The 16,494-nt window shown below is 39.2% G+C and overlaps 2 protein-coding genes across 2 annotated transcripts; one reads left to right on the top strand and one right to left on the bottom strand.

The window, feature by feature from the left end:
• Positions 1-8,255: 8,255 nt before the first annotated feature.
• mul2 (mitochondrial E3 ubiquitin protein ligase 2) lies at positions 8,256-12,516 on the bottom strand. Its single transcript, XM_079347873.1, has 6 exons — positions 12,389-12,516; positions 11,311-11,464; positions 10,320-10,407; positions 10,076-10,196; positions 9,197-9,428; positions 8,256-9,055 (listed from the first exon to the last, which is right to left on the bottom strand). Exons 1-6 carry the CDS (start codon positions 12,499-12,501, stop codon positions 8,549-8,551), a joined length of 1,215 nt encoding a protein of 404 aa, XP_079203999.1. The 5' UTR covers positions 12,502-12,516; the 3' UTR covers positions 8,256-8,548.
• On the top strand, positions 12,498-16,489 carry alg3 (ALG3 alpha-1,3- mannosyltransferase). Its single transcript, XM_079347872.1, has 9 exons — positions 12,498-12,720; positions 13,350-13,449; positions 13,533-13,680; positions 13,812-13,972; positions 14,157-14,277; positions 14,388-14,593; positions 15,162-15,239; positions 15,422-15,565; positions 15,661-16,489. The coding sequence occupies exons 1-9, from the start codon at positions 12,540-12,542 to the stop codon at positions 15,839-15,841; spliced, it is 1,320 nt and encodes a 439-aa protein (XP_079203998.1). The 5' UTR covers positions 12,498-12,539; the 3' UTR covers positions 15,842-16,489.
• The last annotated feature ends 5 nt before the right edge of the window (positions 16,490-16,494 follow it).

The following is a 16,494-nucleotide window of genomic DNA, read 5'->3' as shown; positions in this document are numbered from 1 at the left end:
ATCGCTAAGTCCAGAAAAAGTTTCACACATGGACTGATTGATGACACAGTAATGAGACAAAAATATATTCTCGGGCTAACACCATGATCTTCAACACACCTGAGTTCTGTGCACTGGCACATAACTGTGGTTCCCCCCATGACCATAAAGAAGGGGCTTCAAGGTTAAATAACACGCTTGTAACTCTTCAGGGACGAGATGTTTCGGTGAGTAATTACAAAACATGTCTAAGATGTTCTGATACAAGCTGTTTACTTTACCATTTGTCGAGATTGGTAGGAATAATTGACCATGTAAACTAACATGTAACTAACAACTTCCCTTCTGGTTCACACAATTGTCCGTTCAATGGAGTTAAAAGGTTGTAAAGTGCCATTATGGGATTTGGTCATGTGCTCTGCTCCTTGAAAACAACACACTGTGACCCTATGAAGGAAACAGTCATAGAGAAAGATGGTGGTTGGAACGTCGATTGCAATTTCCCATCTGATTTTAAGATAGTGGTTTCAAGAACAATTCCAATTGACACAATATTGAGGTAAGAACATCTGATGCCTATAATTTTCTTAAATGAGAATAGCGGGTGTACTTTAATTTGAAATGAATGTGTTCACTAATTACATAAAATACAATATGACTTTAATTAAACTGTCCATGTTGATTGAGCCATGAGATTTAGGCCATGTTGCAGCAGTCCCTCTTTTAAAGTAAGAGTTTTGGGGGATGAAATTGTTCAAATTTTGAAACAAAGATAATTAGTTTTGTTTTTAGTTCTGTGCATGGTGTTTACCTTCTGAAGCACTGGTAAGTGACGTTTTATTTCTTAGAATCAGTTTTGTTAAATTGAGGTTTACTATGCTAATTCTTTCAGAACAACCGTGGGTTGTGAACTTTTATAATAATGATATTAAAAACAGGTATATCGTGTGTTTGTACACGCGCACACACACACACACACAAATGCAGACACACACACACACATGCAGACACACACACACACACACAGGTGTTAGTGATTGAGGCCATGATTAGACCTGGGGTCTTTTTTTAAACCAACCCTTACACCCTCCCTCTCTGTGATGGAGTGCAGCTGAATGAAGTCTCCTTCATCCAGGTGTAGCTGGAAATACAGCAGCAGGCTTTGGGAAAAACGTCACTCTCTCAGGCGGAAACAGGAACTGTGTGTTACTATGGTTTCTCGGCAGCATCTTAGGGGAACGGCTTATTATTTGTGTAGCTTAATCTGTAAAAATCTATTATATTATTATTATTATTATTCTTCTCTGTAAGTTATATAAGGGTAGACCTACAACAAAATGATTAGATGGAGCCAACATTCTTTATTGTTGTGTAATGTTCAGTTAACAGTGTTTGCACAAGCACTTGCTCGGAACTTATATTTGTATAAGTTGCTTCTTCCATGACAACTGCACGAAATAGGAGTTGCACGTGATCTGTTTGTTGGACACTCCGTTTTTGACGCGCAAACTGAGGGGTAGAGGGTAGGGAGAGGGTGACTGGTTTGAAAAAGACCCCTCTTTTCAGGAATATGTCGGTGAGGTCAAGTTTGGTTGACTAACAGTTTCATTGTCCTGCTGCAGAAGGCTGCCAAAAAACTGTACTAATCAATAAATAAAAAACACCTCATTTTTCAAATGTGTTTAGTTTAGTATAGTTTAGCACCATATTACAACGTTTGTATACTTTACTACTTTTAGTTTTTGAGTTATGAGCTTTCAAAAATGTGTCCCATAGGGTTCCATTCAAATTTTTATTGATATTTTTTTAAATATTTTGACATCAATAAAAGTATTAGCACACATCTCCTCACCCAGCTGTACAATTTCCAGTTGTACCGAGTTTCTCGAACAAACTGTATAGGAGGAGATGCAAGCAAGAAAAAAGGCAGATTAATAATAAAAGAAAATAAAAGGTGAAGAAAACATAATGATTAGTGTGAGTAGGAGCTCTCACACTAATGAACTGGCTTGATTTAAAATGACGTCATTTCTCCCTATTCCCTTTTTAAAGACACTGTTTCATGTCTTGTCCTCACAGCATATGGTGTATCACTCACAAGCAAAGACGGCAATCTATAATTGGACTGAACCTGTCCTAAGAACTCGGGCCAGCTGAGCCCCGCTAAAAACAAGTGACAACCTTTCCATTGAAGCAGCGTTCCTCTCTTAGAGAAGCCAGCCTGCATTGCTGGCTGTAAAAAAAGTGAGCAGCTGACATGAGATTAATGCGGTTTGAAAGGTTCTGAGGTTTTTCCTGCAGGGATGAGAGATTTGGGAGACTATAGAGTTAAAACAAAGCAAGCTTTTTTTTCTCAGGTGGCTGCCTTTGCACAGAAATATGCCCCATATACCCATTGTGAAAAATATGACTTTGTCCAGAAAGCAATACTTAAAACAAGGAAAATGCAGCTGACATTTTCATTCAACCCAGAAAGTCTATTTCATGCATGGCAGAGGATAATGCTGTGGTTGACTGGTAACAGCTAACTCTAGTGTACTCCTATCTGTAATTCATCTTCCTAACTTTCTATCTTTTTCATTTGTTTTCATCTTGCATTCTTCCATTATCATAATTACTTGTTTTTGCTCAGATTATACACGTTTTACTTTTTATAATTGGCCTTAACTGTGTAACAGTTTTTTTTTGCTGATTTCCTTTATTCTTTTCCACTCACTTTTATTGTATGTCCTCTTCTATGCTGTGAGCTTGACGTCACTGCAAATGAGGGAAACGTCAGTGTCTTTCCAGTTAAAGTAAATGTTTTGAATTGAATTGAATTATAACGACACATCTGTTTTGTTCTCATTCTTTCTTTCTTCTCTCTATAAGACTTTGGGCTTTGAGAATGTCGTTCCACTGATGAGTCCGGTTCTGTTCTAAGTGTCAGACTATTGCAAGGTGCTTACTCATGATGGATTTAGTTGGGTCACTTTAAATTATATTGCAAATAGCATGGACTGGGGCGCCGGCTGCATAGTGGTTAATGTGAATGACCCTTATGTATGAAGGCTATAGTCTTTCGAATGGGTGACGCAGGTTTGAAACTGTGGCTCCTTTCCCGCAAGTCATTGCCCACTCTTGCTCTCCCCCTGATTTCTGACTATATCCATTGTCCTGCCTCTATAATAAAGGCATAAAGAAGCCCAAAAATTAATCTAAAAAAAAAAAAAATGTATGGACTGGACCTGTAATATTATGGAAATACATAAGAATGATCTTATGGCACATAAGAGCATTCTTATGTAATGTGGTTTAATCATACAAACTGACAATTGATAAAAACAATAAAAGAATGCATCAGAGATCATGAATTCACTTTCTCTGAATGGAATTCCCAAGGCATGAATCACAAACCTCCTCTTACTCAATAAACTGCCGCCTTCAGCTGTCACAGAGCGGAGCAGTTGATTCATGCTGGGAGTTTCACATAATGTCATCAGTCAAATGGGACCTGCTGCCCATCATGTTGCCAGATGCTGCTTTATGTACACTAAGGAAAAAATAATATGTATCTGTTGGATAAACTGGAAACCTCATTCATTATATGCAAATACTCCTTATTTGTCCTTTCTCTTTTTTTTTTTTTTCAATTGATCTCTCCAAGTCCAGGTACTGTGATTTCTCCTCTCACCTCTTCTTCCATCTCCTTCACTTTAGCACTTCTTCAGCACTTCTTAATGATCGGGCTCACTCAATCATTCGTTCACTTTTGTCAAGGGCACACATCCTAAGTATATAAGTGTGTGTGTGTGTGTGTGCATGTGTGTGCTCTCGAAGCACTGCCACCAATTACAAGTGAATCACCCTGCTGCTGAGTCACTCACTCCCTCCCCGTCTCTGGCTTCAAGCAAATGAAGCACTGCTGAGCTGACACTCAAAACACACATACACACACACACATTTCCCATTGAAGAAAAACCTCAATAACAAGCTTACACCAATAACCCTGATTAATTACCTATGTACTAGCTGAGTACTAAAAAAAACTAAAAATGTTTTTTAGAGGACAAAGAGAAAGACTTGACTCGTCATGAAACAAATGAAGATGCCGTGCGTTTCTGCTCTCCTCATCATTAAGATTAATGCTGTTTATTTTTTATGCACAAACATCTTTGGATAGATGATGGGGACACTGGCAGAGCTGATGTCCTTGGATTGGTGAACACAGCTGTAGTCTGCAGCTTGAGGGTGCTACATAGTGGTAGCTGTACACTCACCTTTTTTGCCTCTTATGCACAGGTGCATCCAAAAAGAGGATGAAACGCAAATGTTTCATGTTATCTAGTACAATGTTGGTGTAGAAAATGTATCACAGAGTCAAGTCAAATTTATTTACATATCACATTTTATACGATTGACGTAGACTTAATGTGCTTTAAAACAGGAAAATAGCAAAGAGGATCAACAACAATGACATAAAGTAAGATCATATGAGATAAGAAAGTATTACATGTAAAACAAAAGCTTATGGCAAAAACATAAAATATACACAGTAAACATTCCTAACTAACCTAACTAATAGCTTGTGCAAAAAAATATGTGTTTTATAGTTTAGTTTTAAAAGAACAAACTGCTTTAGCAGACCTATTGAGTGAGCATGTTTGTAATGTAGGAAGGGGCTAAGGACTTAAAGTTAAAAGTATTTTAAAATCAATTCTTTGTTTGATGGGGAGCCAGTGAAGGGAAATTAAAACAGGAGTGTGATGTGTTAAAACTTTTTGGTTTTTGTCAGTATATTGGCTGCAGCATTCTGGACGAGCTGGAGCTTATTTAAAACCTGTTTTGTCAGCCGAGCAAAAAGTGTGCTGCAATAATATTATCGACTAGAAATAAATGCATGGACCAGATTTCCAGAATCTGATTGTGACAGGAGGCCTCTAACTTTAGATATATTCCTAAGGTGATGAAATGCAGTTTTGCAGATATGCAATATATGTTTTTGGAAGTTAAGATTAGAATCCAGAATTACACCCAGGCTTTTTGCATGCTCACATGGCTTAACTGATAGAGGAGCTAATTGATGTTGGATCTGATGCCTCAGAGGCTTTGGGCCTACTAACATAATCTCTGTTTTATTCTCATTGAGCTGTAAGAAATTTTCTGACGTTCAGTGTTTGATATCATTAATACACTGAATGAGATCATTGACTGGGCTAAAATCGTTTTGATTGTAGTGACTTCAATTCTACAATTCACTGGGCAGACGCTTCTTTACAAAGCGACATACATCGGATAGTAAGTACAACACAAGAAAGGATGTAGAATGGAGGAAACAATGTTAGTTAGTGCAAACGAACAGCTGTAGGTCCGATCGGGCACACGGGTGCAGTGCACAGAGGCAAAGCACAACATTGACAGCTGTTCTTGAGATTTCTTATTAGCATTAACCCATCCTAACATCCCCATGATAAAAACGAAACCATCCTCTTTGTTATCAATAATATCATTAAATGTGTAGGTATTCATGAAAGAGATGGGTCTTTAGCTTTTTCTTAAAGGTGCAAAGGGACAAATTGAATGGAGTTTGGAAGTTCGTTCCACGACCGAGGTCCGACAGAGGAGACAAGTCTAATTAGAGATGTAGTCCTTAAATTCAAATAACTGCTTGCACACCTTGTCAAGAAATTAAATATTTTTGTTAGGGATGAGGATCTATGTCTGACCTGTGTGTTTTACGTAAATATCATCCCTGTTTCCATCTCTTCGGGAGGGAGCGCTTGGTTTGTTGACTACACGAGACGAGAGAAGAGGTAGTGCAGTCACACTAATGTTACAAAGTAGGTCACTTATCCCATGTTTCACTGCTTGCTCTCAGCAGATGGGTGACAGCGGTAATTGGCATCAGGGATGATATCATGCTGTATTGGCTCTCTCTCCTGAGAGACTGCATCTCTACCTTTCCTCCTGTTGTCTCCTGAGTGTCTGCCAGTTCCAAAGTTAAAAAAGACATCCACCTCACTGCTCCCTGTCACGAACACAAGAACAAAAGGTCACAGAGAGTCATAGACTAAAAAATGTATAGAACTTTTTTTTGCAGATCTTCTTTACCACTTTAGTTTCAGTCACTTGTTCAAAATAGCATTTGGCTCCATCTGATATGTTTGGAGGAACCCCTATGCTTAATGTATGATGGACTGGAAATATACATAGAACATATTGTAAACTATTAAAAATTCCTAAGCCATTAATGCACACAAACATAATAAATGTACAGCAAAATAAGGAATACATTATTTTGATCAAGAATATAAGAATTTAGCCAGGCTAGCTATAACCTGCTAATGGAGGTTTAGCAGGTAGATTGACCATGTTTTCCATCTTAGTTATGCATATTAACATGCTAAAATTGCTAGTTAGTGTAAACACAAAATGCCAATGGATGGTTAGCAGGTAGACTGACCATGTTTTCCATCTTAGTTATGCATATTAACATGCTAAAATTGCTAATTAGTGTAAATACAAAAAGCTAATGGATGTTTAGCAGGTATATTTAGCATGTTTTCCATTTAAGTTCAATATAGTAAAACTGCTGACTTGCATAATGAGGGTTTGGGTTAGGGTTAGTTGTACAGCTGAAGTTAATTTCAATAAATAAAAACTTGAATGATAATAGTGCTTGTCAGGAGACCAGCAAAATCATCTTTTGGGTTTAATGACTGTCTGTAGCACATTTAATTGTGGGTGGAATCAATGCAGTCTTGAGCTACTTGTCTTTCTGCAACTCTTTGGGCTCTTTTAGAAAATACTCGAAGACATACACAACACTATTCAAACTAGTGCTGACATTCAGTTTCTGTATGCCTTACCAATACTCCATATTATCTAAATAGTTTTCTCAGCTGTCACATGGTATTTAAAAAAGATATGCCAGTGAATGTTACACGTAAATGATTTGGAAACCATTAACTGTACTCAGGGTCTTCCCTCACTGTGCCAGTACAGTGAGTGTCTCACTCCCTCTTATGAAGAAATATGGACACCTAGTGGCAGAACTTTGACTATTTTCAGATACACTGTATTAGGTCCATTATAGAACCAAAAGAAGTTTTAATAAGGAACAGTGAGGACATGAAGAGAATTAAACCTATATTTCTCTACATAATCTGTGCTATTACAGGAGTTCATTACAAGTGTTCATTTTCATCACATTTTCAAATCTTTTTTTCTCTCCTGGGACAAATATGTGATACATTGATTTCTTCTCCCTGTAATGTCTTTTCAATATCCAATTAAATAAGACCAAACAACTTGAACACTGTTTTTTCTTACCATGGCCTCAGAGGTCAGCGGGTGCTACAGTAATAGTCTGCATCTCCCGAGAGCCACAGCTGCTGCTCTGCTGAGAGAGCTCATGAAGAATTTGTCAAAGGGAACCCTTATGACCGCTGAGCTAGATTTATGGGATCCTGTGTCTCCCACCTGCTCACTTTTCACCCACACTTGGGCCTTGACCCCCCCCCCCCACTCTCCACACCCAAACACACGCACCTATTAATTTTCTTCGGTTCTTTGCTATAAAAGGAGTTGGCTTTTTATTTTACTGTCCTTCTCCACATCTTCTCGATGCTTGTTACTACAAATTGAAAGCGTACGCTTGATGACTCAATTCACTCAAGTCTTTACAGACACCAGGTGCTGTTAACAAGGATGTGTGCTTATGGAAAAATAAAGAAAAGCATCATGAATTGATCTCGTCCTAAGAGAAAGATGCATCTTTTCAGACATGAATTGCCTTCCTGATGTTAAATAGCAGCTATTTGATTTAACAGCTGCTGTTCTGATGCCTGTAGATTATTTACAAATGCACACTAGAATACCAAATCTCAAATCATATGGGATCTTTATGTACAGTAATAAGGATGATGCAGTATTACATGTGAACCTCACACAGGTCTGTATACTCATAGCATTGAAACAACAGATTTGAAAAGTGGATGTGCAAGTTTGCAACATCAGTCCATTGTGTTACCGACGTTATCTGAAAACATCACAGAAACGGCTCGAACTTTGAATGTTTTATTGAATTTTTTTAAACCAACATTTCACACACATTCCAACCCTGTAGTTCATAATCACACCTTAACAAGACGGCATGTCTTGGCAAGTAATGCATTTTTGTTTCAGTAACTTCCAGTGCCTCAAACTGAAAGTGATTATTACAATAATTTAGACACACACACCACATCCATTCTTAGCAGCAGCAGCCATATAAATTAAGAAAAAGGCACCAGACAAACTGTTATGAAAATATACATTTATGATGCATTAATGTTCACCCTTTTCCCAAAATTGACTTGATTTCCCTGTATGACCAAGAGAAATGTCCCTCACTGGGAAATGTCTGTTTTGCCGCGATGAACAAATAATATGCACGATATCACTATGATTCATGTATGTTTTTTTAATACACAAAAATCTTCATAAAATAGTTTTTTAGTTCTAAGTGCAACCGTTGAGACCTTTGAATTGAAGGCTGGTGCAGTTTGGTGGTGAAGCTCTACAGAGGTCACATGGTCACACTGGTGTGTCAAACATGGTAAAGAGGCACCACCCTGATGATGTTCTGCCTACAGATGGGGCATTTGCGTTGTGGTAGTGCCTGGTAACAGCTATGGCAGCAGCACACGTGTCCACAGTCCAACAGAATACAGTTACGTGGCTGAGTGAGGCAGATCACACAGGCATTCTCTGCGTTTTCTTCCTCGTCTTGATCGAGGCCTCGCACTTGAGCAGGCACTCTTTGAACTTCAGCTTGGAGTCTCTCAAAATCCCTTCTCTCCTGCTCCTGCTCCCAGTGAACTTTCAGTTGGTTGTAGTAACGTCTGCCGACCCAGAGGAGGGCCGCTGCTCCGGCCAAAGCAGATGCAATGGCCAGAACTTTCCACAAAACTGCTGAGCTCTCCTGCTCTCCTCTGAGGGTGTCAAAGTCTGTTGTGCTCAAAAAATATGGAGAGCCATTAGCTGGTGGACGAAGATTCAGGGTGCCGTCTGTTTCTAGAACCAACTCACCCACACCTGTAAGAGTTGCTCCCACCTGGGAAAATGAAAATTAGTTTTTGTTAATGTTAATACTTAATCACAATCTAAGCAAAATATATGCTTTGTCAAGTTAATGAAAACTTGGTTTTGAATTTGAAGACAAACACAATTGTTAATATGTGACCAATTGACTGACTTTGAGCATTTCTTCTGTCTCCAGCTGCCCTTTAAGCTTCTCCCCACTGAGGTATTGTCCTACGATGTCACTCAAGCCGTAATTGACCTGGTGGAATTTCTCGTGTGTGATCTCCATGTGATCTCCTAAGGCCTGCAGAGGACTCAGGACTTTGACGGTGGTATCATCGGATCCAACTAACAGGAATGGCACTGCATTCACTCTTCGGTGCATGACTCGTTCACTGTCGGCCCTACAACAGGTAACAAAAAGAACAGCAGGTCTCCTAAGTCCCAAATGTGATGACAAAGACAAAATATTAAATGTTTAAACTTTGGGCTTGCTTCATAGTTTTAGTTTTTTTTAGCTATGGAATAGCTTGAGTTATGGATCATACAAAAAGCCTGCTTTACAAAGTCTAAGAGCGTTAACCTCAGAAAGGGTCGAAACCCTTATGTCTTAATGTGTGTAATGTGACCACATTTTGAGGGAGTTAGGTCCTGTGTCAAATGTTTTGACAGTTGTTTTTTTTTTGGGTTTTTTTTAAGCGGACATTCTCCTGCACGTTTAATTGCTGTGATACAGAATATTAGCTGATGTTAATTACTAACTTTCTCCAGTTTAAAATTCCAACTCGCCTACAACACTGATTTTCAACAAGTCTGTTCCACATTCATACTTTCTTCTTTATTTATCTATTGTGGACAGACTCAAACTTCACAAGTTTAACTACAACTGGGAAGGGTTTTAGTATGCAATACCTTCCTTTCTACCCACCTGTTTCCTGTCTGTCTCACTCTGTCCACTATTAAATTACAAGGGGAAAAAAACGGCATAATCCAAATGATCATATGGTTTTATAATGCTTCATTTTATGATTGGTTTGATTCAAGTTCTTACCAAGTGCGTGTAAGGCTGTTCCAAACCAGCCTGTGTTCTGTTAAGTTGAATTTCTGCAAAACACCAACATGTTCTTTTTGGAAGTGACTCTTAAGAGGCTCTCCGATTGGTTGCACAGTACCTACATGGTGTACACACACAGATAGAGAAAATGAGACAGATGTATATATATATATATATATATATATATATATGTGCGAGGCAAGCTCTTGTCTGCTTTACAAAAAGAAAGATCCCCGTTTACCTTCGATGACAGCGTACTGTAAACATGCTCCTGGAGTAACCTTTAAAATTTCCCGGAGTTTGCCATCTATGTTCAAGTGTGGAGCATCCTGAGAACAAGAGACAGATATTACTTGTCTATACAGTACACATACTTAAGACAGGCTTTGTTTTTTTATTATAATGTGGGCCTGTACATGGCACCACTGTCACAAATAGCACTGGTTATAAACCCCCTGGTTGGACAAAGTTGTAAACAATAAAAATGATCCAGCCACATTAAGTGCAGCCTATTAGTTAAACTTATAACCACAAACTCTGCCCAAAACCTGGGTGTCATGATTGATGAGCAGCTAACGTTTAAGGTTCACTTGGCCTCAACTTCCCATACCTGTCAATTTGCCCTGTACAACATCAAAAAGATCAATCCCTACATTTTACACAATGCTACACAGCTTCTGCTACTGTTATCTTGTCATGTCATGCATTGGCTACTTCAACCTTCACTGGCAGGTCTTCCTGCACGCACAATCAAACCTCTGCAGATGATCCAAAACACAGCAGTCTGACTGATCTTAAACGTCCCAAAACAGCAAATTTCCCTCCGCTGTTCATCTCTACTGGCTCACAGTTGATGCTCTTTATCAAATTGAAAACCCTTCTGCTCCCGTACAAAACATCTCGCCCTTCCCTAAAATCTCTTATAAAAGTCACTCTGCCAATGACACTCTCCACAACAGGGCCCTAAACTACAATACTGCCTTAGAATTGCAAGCCTGGCAGGTTGGAAAGAGCTGACTTAGACCCCGATGTAAACACCGTTTAGAGACATTAGTAGAATACTAATCTGCTTTAAAAGGATTTAAAGCATTATGTGAATGCTGAATAATAGTTCAAATGGTTTTGCAACTAATCTCATTCATTGCTTTTTCTTCGATGAAAACAGGAAACATTTTAAAATATGGCAGTATAACGTTGTGTAAAGTTATGATTGTACATGATTCATATCTCACATCAAGTTTATCTAGACTTGTCCGACTCTTCGTATACAGATAATAGCAGATGCTCGTGAGGCCAAGGCTGGCCCCAAGACACACAGCCTCAGAAATCTTCAGAGGAAATCCATCCATTCCTTCAGGGTGTTTTGTCCCTTTCCTGGAAGAAGACCTGCACAAACATGGGTCAATAATTCAAACGATCATGTTTAATTTTAAATCCACAGGTTTAAAGACATGGATTGACTTTACGAAGACATGCTGCGATGTGTTTACTGTCTGTGGCAACAAGTATTGATTGATCTGAGGCAAAAACAAATAAGACGTGTTTCTTTTAGCTTTAGTTACTTATATGTGTTGATATTCAAAACAGTTAAGAAGAATCAGACAAAATAAAATCAACAGTATTTTAAATGTTAACATTATTTCCATCATGTTACTTCCAATGAGGCCGTATTTATTGTCTGTTATGAACACAAATCATATGCTTGATGTGTGGGGTTGTATATACTATCCAGTCATTGTCTGAAGTGTAAAAGTGGAATAGATCAGTTTACTATGAAACGACCATGTCTGTCACGGTTTATTTTCACATTCACATTTTGTTTAACAACCTTCAGTGTCTTAAAGTCGGATTATTTTCTCAGAACTAAAATGCCGAGCGTTGTGCTTTGAATGTAAAACCCCCCCCAAAAAAAACACGAGAGGTGAAAAACAACTGAAAACAAACACGAGTGTTAAAGTTGGAGACATTCAACTTCCCTAGCAAAGCTGCGGTGACATCATACAGTCAGTGACACTGGCTTGCTTAATAGTTAAAGTAAGTGATTGGTAATATGCTGAAAGTCAATTGTCAATTTTGTTAGCTTGCCATTGAACACCCAGGTTATTTAAATGTCATTAGAATAGTTTCTTTAGAATAGTTTTAAAGATAACTAATAGCATGCTAAGGTTGCCAGGGCAGCAGAAGAATCAGAAGTGACCTCTAAACGTGACAACTTTGTACAACCTAACGCGAGATAACAGTGAACGATACTTCCTACGTCTAAGAGTCCTCTTCTCATAACTGTGCAAATCATAAAGAGTCTGTTTTTACCTGGTAGAAAAGAAATCAAGAGCACATGATATCGTGAAAGGTGTTGTGTATGGTGTGTCACGTGACGCTAAGGTGACGCTTACCGTGTCGTCATGTGACGTGTTACAGCGCATGTCAGCTGCGTCTCTCCACGTACTGTCTTCTGCCCGACATGGCAGGAGGGTTGCGGAGAAAGAGCCCCGGTCCCCCTTCCCCTCTTTGGGGAAAACTTAACACTTTGTGGCAGGACAAACATTTGGTTCTGTTCAAGACGGAGTACACGTCCCTGGTGGTTTCGATCCTGTGGTTCCTGGAGATTGGGATCAATGTGTGGGTCATACAGAAAGTAGCGTGTAAGTAGCTGTGGAGCTAGTTAGCATGCTACAGTGGTTTGCAGTATACCTAATAGTATCTTAAGGCTAAACAGTTAGCGTTAGCATGTCCCATAACTTTCACAGCCACCTGTCAACGGGAACTTACCCCTGCAGGACACATACAGTGACCTGTCCTGCTTCTGTGTTACTTCGCATTATAACAAAGAGTACGGAAACACCAGCTCGTTTTGAGGCTTGAGATAAGAAACACATTCATATTGTTTTGAATTTAATTTAAAAAAGGGCACAATACAAATAAAGATTGATTGATTTCAGTGATCCCTTAAAGCTTTTTACAGTCATAGATTCAGGATGGATTCAGTGACGACAAAGTAAAGATCTAGTTTGTCAAATCTACTGCTCACTGAGTGAGCTTCATATTTCAAGCAGGTATTTTCAAATAGGTTATCAACATAACTTTTGGACGGCATTTTTTTTACCCTCGTGAGGGTAGTACCCTCTGGACATGTGATATAACTTCAGAGAATGCCTCGATAACAATACTAAAAAATATCATTGGCAAAAAATGAACTCTACACCACTGACAGGATGTTACTTCCGTCAGTTACCTTAACGGCATTCATGATAATGTGTGATTTGTTCTGCAGACACTGAGATAGACTGGAAGGCCTACATGGATGAAGTAGAGGGGGTCATCAATGGTACCTATGATTACACCCAGCTTAAAGGAGACACAGGCCCCTTGGTGTGAGTGTCAAAGCTTTTCAATGTCTTCACCTTGTAGCTCTCAGTTCATGCAAACAGGATAAATGAGCACCCTGTTGTTGCAGGTACCCAGCCGGCTTTGTCTACATCTTCACTGCTCTCTACTACATTACCAGCCACGGGGTTAACATCCGTCTAGGACAGTACCTTTTTGCTGCTTTCTACCTCATCACACTGTTTCTCGTCTTCAGGATTTACAATCGCACCAAGAAGGTCAGTCTGTGAGACAAAAGCTTATTTACTACGTGAAGCGATGTTGCTGCACCAGATGCTGCAATACACCATGAGACACCTTTAGTTTTTTATTTATTTATAATGGCTTTTGGTTTCTTTGGATTCTTCAGGTTCCTCCCTATGTGTTCTTCTTTGTTTGCTGTGCTTCTTATCGGATTCACTCCATCTTTGTGCTGCGTCTCTTTAATGATCCTGTGGCAATGATGCTGCTTTTCGCAGCTGTGAACCTCTTCATGGATGGACACTGGACTCTGGGCTGTGGCCTTTATAGGCAAGTGTGGACTCTCTAACGTCACTGTACAGACTTTCTTTAATGTCTTAACTACTTGACTTTAAAGATTTTTATTGATTAGGAATCATGTCAATGTGAATCTTGTGTAATTTATTATAATCATTGTAATTATTTTGTGTATGACATGTTGAAATTAAAACTCATCTTCCTCTCTTTCTGACAGTTTAGCAGTGTCTGTGAAAATGAATGTGCTTCTTTTTGCTCCCGGGCTACTTTTCCTCCTCCTGTCTGAGTTTGGTTTTGTCAGGACAATCCCAAAACTTTCTCTATGTGCAGGCATACAGGTAAAATACTTTCTGTGACGTAAAACCATGGCACTATTTCTCTTGCATGTAAATGTTCTCGTTAGTACCGCCAAGCTTCATATTGAAATAAATCTTTCTTGATGTTGCAGCTTTTGCTGGGCCTGCCTTTCCTCCTGGAGAATCCCACCGGTTATATGAGCAGAGCGTTTGATCTCGGTCGTCAGTTTATGTTCAAGTGGACGGTCAACTGGCGTTTTCTCCCCGAATGGCTTTTCTTGAATCGGTACTTCCACTTACTCCTGCTGGCTGCCCACCTGCTCACTCTGTTACTCTTCGCGCTCCGCCGATGGAAGAGGTGAGGCTGCCTTTTTCTGTGCCAAGCCTACTGCTGTTATCATACATAGCTGAAGGAGAGCTTAAATATATCAGGAGTTATAATTGTGCCAGTTTTTTGTTCCATGGCAGAGCAGCTCTGTCAGTAGTTGATATCATGGACACCTATGCAGTGTTTCCAGGTTTGTGTTTGAAGACTGAAGGATGCTTAAATATTAATACAGAAGCAGGCGCTGTCTGATTTTTAAAACAACAACACTCTTTTTGCTTGTCACCATACTGTCTCTTAGCCTTTCTTTATAATTGCAGACATTACAGAAAAAGATCAGGTATTTCCTGGTATTATAAGTGGATATTCCACTTTTATCTAGGTGCAGCTTATTGTATTTGTTGTCAAGCAAACATTCCAACTATATGTATTTTTTATTTCATAGTTCAGAAAAATCATTCAAAACAAGTTCTCAGTAATTTATATCTTTGTTCACAGTTCCACAAATATGACCTGTTGCAGTCATAGAGCACTGTACTATAATTCTAACGTCTATGTTGTAGATGTTGATATTAAAAGTAACTTTTTCCTCTCTCTCTAGGCCAGGAGAAAGCATCTTTGAACTACTTAAGGAGCCATGCAAAAGGATAAGCCCTGCCCAGAAAAACACTGTGGATCATATCCTTCTGTTCTTCCTGAGTCGACTTGTATATGTAGGAGAATATCATTTTGTCACCGCCTTTCTATTGTTACATGTTGAATAGAAATTTGCCCTACATGGCCGCCTAATTTTGTTCAGTAAATGACTGATATTGCCAGTTATTGACGGGCTTTTGTGAAAAACCTTAACAGACGATCACAGATCATTTTGATTCTTTTCACCTCTAACTTCATCGGCATGTGCTTCAGTCGTTCGTTGCATTACCAGTTCTACGTGTGGTACTTCCACACGCTGCCTTACCTGCTTTGGAGTGGAGGAGTCAAGAAATTAGCCCATCTGCTCAGGTAAAATTGGGTACAAATACCCATCTTTTAGTTTTTCTGTAGTTGTTCTCCCCCTTTGAAGTGCTAATACTGTGATGATGTGTCCTTGTGGTCAGGGTCCTGATCCTGGGTCTGATCGAGCTCTCATGGAACACCTACCCGTCTACTTACAGCAGCTCAGCCGCCCTTCACATCTGCCACCTCATCATCCTGCTCTGTCTGTGGCTGGCTCCACCCCTTTTGTCTGCAACAGCAGAATCACAAGAGGCTGCAGCTGATAAAGACAAACGGCAGTGAGCTGCAGCCTGATCAGACCGGTCAATGTATTCAGTCAAATCAGTGGCAAAACAGCCTCCATCCTCGTCCTCTTGCTGACACAACACCGCCAAACAGAGAGGTGACTGGGTTAGACTATTGTTAAGATGAATATAAGGAGCCATTTGGTGCTTCTCATCTCAGTAAAGGAAGCTAACGTGTAGATGCATTTGCAGACAGATACTTGTGTGTTGAAATGGAGTCATCCCATGCAGCTGTAGACATGACAAGTTCAAAAAAAAAAAAAAAAGACTTCTCAGGTTTAGTTTCATGGATACTAGAAGGATGAGTACAGTGTGAATGTTGTGCTGTTTAAAAATAAGCTGTTACATAGGTTATTTCTACCTATTATGTTTCAATGATTATTTTGAAGAATATCATTAATATGACAAAGAACTTGTACTTGGTACAGACATTTGTGAATGAGTCCTGAATATGGCATTTCCAGCTACCACATGATTTGCTGTGTTCTTGGATACAAGGCCAAAAAACCCTGAAGCATTAGTAATATAATTTAATGTGTATAGCACTGAGCTGCAGACAATCACGGCTGCACTTCAGTGTGAGACATGTGCAGCAGACTGACAGTAAAAGTGTGACATTTTTATATTAAAAAGAAATGCCACTAAATCTTG

Source organism: Symphodus melops (assembly GCF_947650265.1).
Source record: "Symphodus melops genome assembly, chromosome: 7".
In the NCBI taxonomy this organism is placed as follows: domain Eukaryota; kingdom Metazoa; phylum Chordata; class Actinopteri; order Labriformes; family Labridae; genus Symphodus; species Symphodus melops.
Note: the sequence above shows the minus strand (reverse complement) of the source record. Positions and strands in the feature narration are given on the sequence as shown.

Bases quoted from the DNA above. Each gene is read 5' to 3' on its own strand.
- mul2 (XM_079347873.1), bottom strand. From the start codon at position 12,501: ATGCGCTGTAACACGTCACATGACGACACGGTAAGCGTCACCTTAGCG. The intron at 10,408-11,310 runs GTGAGATATGAA...TCTTGTTCTCAG, and splicing joins CAAGTCTAGATAAACTTGAT to GATGCTCCACACTTGAACAT. The intron at 10,197-10,319 runs GTAAACGGGGAT...TACACCATGTAG, and splicing joins ACAGTACGCTGTCATCGAAG to GTACTGTGCAACCAATCGGA.
- alg3 (XM_079347872.1), top strand. From the start codon at position 12,540: ATGGCAGGAGGGTTGCGGAGAAAGAGCCCCGGTCCCCCTTCCCCTCTT. The intron at 13,973-14,156 runs GCAAGTGTGGAC...TCTTTCTGACAG, and splicing joins CTGGGCTGTGGCCTTTATAG to TTTAGCAGTGTCTGTGAAAA. The intron at 15,566-15,660 runs GTAAAATTGGGT...CCTTGTGGTCAG, and splicing joins AAATTAGCCCATCTGCTCAG to GGTCCTGATCCTGGGTCTGA.